The following is a 6,289-nucleotide window of genomic DNA, read 5'->3' on the forward strand; positions in this document are numbered from 1 at the left end:
TCATCCTGGCTTGTATCAGAAATAGTGTTGCTAGCAGGAGCAGGAAAGAAATTGACCCTCTGTACTCAGCACCTCAGGTACTTTATTCAGTTTTGGACCTCTCACTTCAAGAAAGACATTGAGGCCATGAACCATGTCCAGAAAAGGGCAGCAAAGCTGGTGAGGGGTCTGGAGCACAGGCCTTATAAGAAGTGGCTGAGGGAGCTGGGATTGTTCAGTCTGGAGAAGAGGAGGCTCACGAAAGACCTTATCACTCTCTATAACTACCTGAAGGGGTTGTAGTGAGTTGGGGGCCAGCCTTTTCGCTTGTGTAACTACTGATTGGACTAGAGGGAAGAGGTTCTCATATTGCTGGAAGGGCTATCTGATTGAGGTAAGACCTCTGGAGCAGGTTTGCCTACCGTCCTCTTTAACAGCCAGTTCCTCTGAAGGACCCCATACCTGTTCTGCAAGATGTTGTCTCCACTCCCCTCCATTGCAAGGCTCTGGCACTCTCTGCAGCCAGTGGCATGGACACCTGCATGTTTGTGCAAAGCCTCTCCCTGGGAACCCACAATTTTTCTAACAACATCCTTTGTCCAGGTGACAACCATGGCTGGATTTCTACTAGCAACTGACACCTTACAAATCATACATCAGGTAGGGTCAGTTAGGATGAGTGCCCTTGACTTTAACCTCATCCAGCGATCAAACTCACCATGTGTATTGGCAAAGGCTCAACATCCTGCTGTACAGGCTGCAGCCAGCAAGACGAACACACCAACACGGTTTGCTCACCTTGTGTGCTCTGTGGGTGGCAGCTAGCTGCCGACCCTCCTGAGGCTACTTATGGCATGGTAGCCTGCTCTAGGGTGGGCAATATCAGGGTAGTTAAAATCCCCCATGATAACCAGCGCCTGTAATTGTGAGCCTGCTATCAGCTGCCTGTAGAAGCAGGCAGCTTCCTTGTCAGCTTCCTAGTTCTGATCCAGTGGCCTGCAATAGACACCCACAACAGTGCCACCCATGCCAGTCTGCCCCTTAATTCCCACTCACAAACTTTCAACCCGCTCCTCATCCACCCCTGGACAGTACTCAATGCATTCCAGTTGCTCTCTCACATAAAGAGCAACTCTACCACCTCACCTGGCTGGCCTGTCTTTCCTGATAAGGACATAGCCATCCATGACAACATTCCACTCATGTGATCTGTCCCACCAGGTCTCTGTAATTGCCACCAGATCTTAGTTTCCTGCCCGAATACAGATTTCTAACTCCTCCTGCTTATTCTCCACGCTGCATGCATCGGTGTACAGGCATTTCAGGGAGCGAGCTGAGCATGCCCGTTTCACTCTAGAGGGGTCGGAGGCCACGTGGCCTTGATCAACACTAGAGTGCTGCCCCACCAGTGCAAGTCCAGCTACAACACCATCCCCCCTTCAAATCTCATTTAAAGCTCTTGGAAGCCCTGCTAATTCCCGACCCAGAACCCTTGTGCCTCTGTGACATAAACCTTTCCCATGCATTACTGTCAGGTCTGGTGACTTACAAAACCAGCCACTATCAAAGAACCCAAAGCCTGTCTGTAGCACCAGTCTCATAGCCAGACATCTGTGCACTGGCAGAGGCTCAACGCTCTGCCGTACAGGCTGCAGCCAGCAAGGCGCACACACCAACACCGTTTGCTCACCTTGCGTGCTCTGTGAGTGGCAGCTAGCTTCTGCTCTCCCTGAGGCTACTTATGGCCTGGTAGCCTGGTCCAGGGTGGGCAGTGCTGGCTGCACCCATGCGAGCTCAGCAGTCTGCCCACAAGCTGCCAGCCCCCTGGCACAGGCAAAGCACTTTTTCAGGCTTCAAGAAGCCCCCAAAAGAGCATTTCATCAGCCCTTTTTGCCTCAGATCCCTTCCCCAGTGCAGTCCTAGATGCTCTGAAGCTGTTCTTCGTAGAGAGAGCTTGCTCTTATTGCTAAAAGTCAAGAAATAGGGATAGCTATTCTCTGAAGAATAGTGTGACTTTTATTAAATTATCATTTTAAAATTCTGAAAGACCTCAAACGGAAATGGTATGATGCAAATAATGATCTTGTGTCTGAGATTCAGTTCTCTCTTGCTATGCCAACAATAAATCCATACAATGACAGCAGTATTTAGGTGCTGGCAGGTTTCAGTTCTGCTGTCTCCTTTTCTGCAGGCTTGAAGCTGGCCCTGCTGTTGGTCCTGCAGCTTCTCCAGCTTCCATCTAAACTCTGGGAAGTGCTGGGGAGGCAAAACAGTTCTCAGAAGGCCTCTTGGCCTTGCTCTTCCACCAGCATTTCCCCGCCTATGTTTGAAGGATGTTCATGTGCATGATTGTCCCTTTCACTGGTGGCAGCATGCAGGAAGAGGTTACAGGTGGTTGCTCTTCAGTTTCACTGCCGGGCTTGTTAGTCTTGGGCCTGTTTAGGGACACCAGGAGCTGCCGGTACAGACTTTCCATAGCGAGCATGTCCAATTTCTCAGTGCTCCTCTTGTCTCTGAAGCCAGAGTTGAAGGGCTGGCAGGTTTCAGTTTTGCCATCTACTTTTTTCTCCAGGCTCAGAGCAGGTCCTTGAGAAGGTCTTGCTGCTGCTCCTGGTTTCTTGTGTACTTTGGGAAGGGCTGGGGAGCACATATGCCAAAAAAGCTTCTTGGTCTCGTAGTCCCACCAGCGTTTTCTCTCCTCTGTTTGAACGAGGCCCTCCTGGAAGCCCTTTTTGCCTCAGATCCCTTCCCCAGTGCAGTCCTAGATGCTCTGAAACTGTTCTTTGCAGCGAGAGCTTGCTCTTATTGCTAAAAGTCAAGAAATGAGGATAACAATTCTCTGAAGGCTAGTGTGACTTTTATTAAATTATCTAAACCTGAAAGATCTCAATCTGAAATGGTACGATGCAAATGATGATCTTAGTTCTCTATTAATATGTCAACAATAATAAAACCATAATGAAGGAAGAGTTTAGGCACTGGCAGGTTTCAGTTCTGTGGTCTCCTTTTCTCCAGGCCTGAAGCTGGTCCTGGTGTTGGTCCTGCAGCTGCTCAGGCTTCCATCTAGACTCTGGGAAGTGCTGGGGAGGCAATACAATACTCAGAAGGCCTCTTGGCCTTGCTCTTCCACCAGCATTTCTCCTCCTCTGTTTGAAGGATGTTCTTGTGCATGATTGTCCCTTTCATGGTGGCAGCGTGCAGGAAGAGGTTACAGGCGGTTGCTCTTCAGTTCTGCCACCGGACTTGTAGCAATCGTTCTTAGTCTTGGGCCATTTTAGGGACACCAGGAGCTGCCAGTACAGACTTCACATAGCGAGCATTTCCGATTTCTCTGTGCTCCTCACTGAAGCCAGAGTTGAAGGGCTGGCGGGTTTCAGTTTTGCCGTCTGTTTTTCTCCCCAGGCTCAAAGCTGGTCCTCGGGATGGTCTTGCAGCTGCTCCTGCTTTCCTGTGCACTTTGGGAAGTGCTGGGGAGCGTGTATGCCAAAAAAGCCTCTTGGTCTCGTAGTCCCACCAGCGTTTTCTCTCCTCTCTGTGAACGAGGCCCTCCTGGAAGACCATCCCTTTCACTGGTGGCTTTGTGAAGTTGGAGATCTCAGGTGGCAGGTCTTCAACTCCACCGCCTCGCCTAGGACGCTGACTGAGCATCCTGGGGATCCCACATGCCACCAGAACCTGCGGGCGCTGGTCCTCTCTGGGGAGCCTGCCGGGTTTCCCCACAGAGCTCGTGGTACCAGAGGCAGAGTCCATGTGAAGAGAGGGGCACAGACTGCGCAGCAACAAAGGCCGGGTCTTTCCTGGCTGGATGAGATGGGGCAGGATGGGATTGCCCTTCCATCCTGATGCTTGCTGCTGGGAGCAACGTGGCCTGCACCGGGGGCTCCTGTGCCTGCCTGCCTGCCTCTCAGCACCTGTAAAAAAGGGAGCAGGTCTGAGCCACAGTAGGGCAGGGGGCACTGGGGATCTTCCAGGCCCACCCGGCCTGGCTGCTACACAACAGAGACTGGTACGAAGCGTGGCTTCTCCCGGGGGGCTGGCCCTGCCTGGGAATGTGCCAGGCTGACCCTCAGGGAACTCACCTGACTTTGATGCCACCACTTGCAGCCACCATGTCCACCATTGCTGGCGCCGGTCAGAACCCTACGGGCACATGAACGTGGCACAGTTCATGAGGACTTGCGGGGCAGCCCTCACCCCCCCCACCCAAAGCCCTGAGTCACCTAGCTCAAGTGACTCCCACCCTCAAATTTCCCTACCTGTCGGTGCCAGGAAATGGTGAGCAGAGACACCCCAGCCACCAGGATCAGGAGGCTGGGGATGAGGAGAAAGCTGTCGACAACCATCACTCTAAGCTGGTCACGACCGCACTGGGAGAGACAAAGTGCTGGCGCTGGCTTACATGGGCAGAGCCATGAGATCATAGTCCGGCGGGTGGGGATAACTCTGTGATGTCACAACCCCCCAGCCCGTATGGAAGTAGGCTGGCAGCAGCCCCCAGCATCGGGGTGGGGAGATTTATAGACATAACTTGTGTATAATCAAAAAACACATACAATTGGAACTTTAACAACAAGTGAACACATGTACCAGCTTGGGGATCATCCCTGAGATGTGCTGCTGCCACCCTTACTTCAAACACCTGAGTTAGGCACAAGTTAGAATGGGAAAGTGGTTTTAGTTTGCTTTTAGTTCTCACTATCCCAGTTCCTTTTTAATGGGTAATTAAATGAATCCTCTTCAAACTGAAACTGCTTTGTGCAGTGTTGTACCTGGTGTGTGATCTCCCCGTCCTTAGCTGAGTTGTTTCATCATATCATTCACCCCACCACTGTGAGGAGGGTAAGCAAGAGAGCAGTTGGAGGGGGGTTGAGGGGGACCGTCAAAGTCAGTGCCCCTACTACTTCAAGATTCTGATTAGCTATCATTCCAGGCACTGGTATAACTGCTTATCTCTGAGCAATGTAGATCTAGGCTCCTCAGGACAGCCTCCCGCACTATTGACAGAGAAAAGAAGGCATTTAGTAACTCCGTTTTCTCTGTATCTTCTGTTACCCGGGCAGCCATCTCATTCATCAGTGGGCCTACATTGCCCCTAGTGTTAGTTTTGTCTGCAGTGTATTTGAAGACACCCTTCCTGTTGTCCTTGCCTGCTCTTGCCAGGTTAAACTCTAAGGAGGCTTTAGCTTTCCTAGTTGCCTCCCTTCTTCCTCTGACAAGTCTTATATTCCTCCCAGGTGGCCAGCTCTCCTTCCATGATCTGTAGACTTTTCCAGTTTTTCCACTATTGCTGCAGTAAATCAAATGTTAGCAACAATTAATGGAGCTGACCATCTGGTTGCCAGTGCTTTGGTATCTTTAAAATACTGATAAAAGCATAACTTTTCCCCACTTTGGTTCCTGGATGTCCTGGAAGACTCGCCATTACAAAGCATCAGCCTTTTAATTCCCACTTTCTGGTCATGAAAAATTTGCTTTATTATGTTCATGAATCAGTGTAGTCTCTTGTCTTTGAGCCGCTGTCTTATCTCCTCCATTATCTGCATAGATACATGCAGTTTATTCTTGTAGCCTTTTCTGGCCTTTATTCAAATTGGATTTCATTTATCATGAGCACAGGTTACCCAGATTGTGCAGAATATTACTGCATTTATGTTCAGACCTCAGTAAGTGGCGGCAGAGTGACAAGGAAATATCAATCTAATGTAACTTTTATTCCAACTATTTATAGTAATCACATTAATTTCTTATTACTACTCTGAAGTGAAAATGCTCAGTTTCAGAATTGACTGTGGTGTATTTATTGCAGGAGAAATAAATAATTCATCTGGTATTTCTAAAAATATAATTAGTTGGTGAGTCAGAGCAGAATTTCATTTTCCTAAATGTTAGGGATAGAAGATTGGGATTATCATGATCACTTTGTCTGATCTGTGATACACTGTGCCTTAAGGCTCTGCCTGATAATTCTTGTGTCACTCTGTAATTAAACTAGAACGTTACTTAGGCAAGGCTGAATAAAGGGCCTGAACCACATTCTTGCTATTTGTTGAATGTTATTTCACACAACAAAAATAAAAGGTAAGTCCCACAGACACGACTGCATTTGGTGATTAATCATTTTCATTTAAAAATTTAAGGCCATTAACATTTATTAATGGGCTAATTTCTAATAGTTCCGTTTTAGAGCATTGTAAATAACTGTGGACCTCTATAAATATATGTGTGCATGTGGTTCTCTCTCTGTCCCTCTCCACTCCTCCTTTATATTTATTTATTTAAGGCAGTGAAACCTATTTCTATTTATGGGAAT

General features: G+C 48.6%; 1 protein-coding gene across 2 annotated transcripts in view; it reads right to left on the reverse strand.

The window, feature by feature from the left end:
• Positions 1-2,662: 2,662 nt before the first annotated feature.
• LOC149919106 (uncharacterized) overlaps positions 2,663-6,289 on the reverse strand; it is a 278,061-nt gene continuing 274,434 nt past the window's right edge. Inside the window, exons 1-3 of one of the 2 annotated variants that reach the window (XM_090135987.1) lie at positions 4,236-4,901; positions 4,059-4,119; positions 2,663-3,890 (exon numbers count right to left, since the gene is read on the reverse strand). In XM_090135987.1, the coding sequence (XP_089992113.1) occupies positions 3,238-3,890; positions 4,059-4,119; positions 4,236-4,400 (879 nt within the window). In that variant the 5' untranslated portion in view covers positions 4,401-4,901 and the 3' untranslated portion in view covers positions 2,663-3,237. Of the gene's footprint in view, positions 3,891-4,058; positions 4,120-4,235; positions 4,902-6,289 lie in introns of those variants that run through there. The other variant, XM_090135988.1, reaches the window with a different exon arrangement.

The sequence above is a fragment of the Phasianus colchicus genome, chromosome 2 (genome assembly GCF_987193195.1).
Source record: "Phasianus colchicus chromosome 2, bPhaCol1.hap1.1, whole genome shotgun sequence".
Taxonomy (NCBI): Eukaryota; Metazoa; Chordata; class Aves; order Galliformes; family Phasianidae; genus Phasianus; species Phasianus colchicus.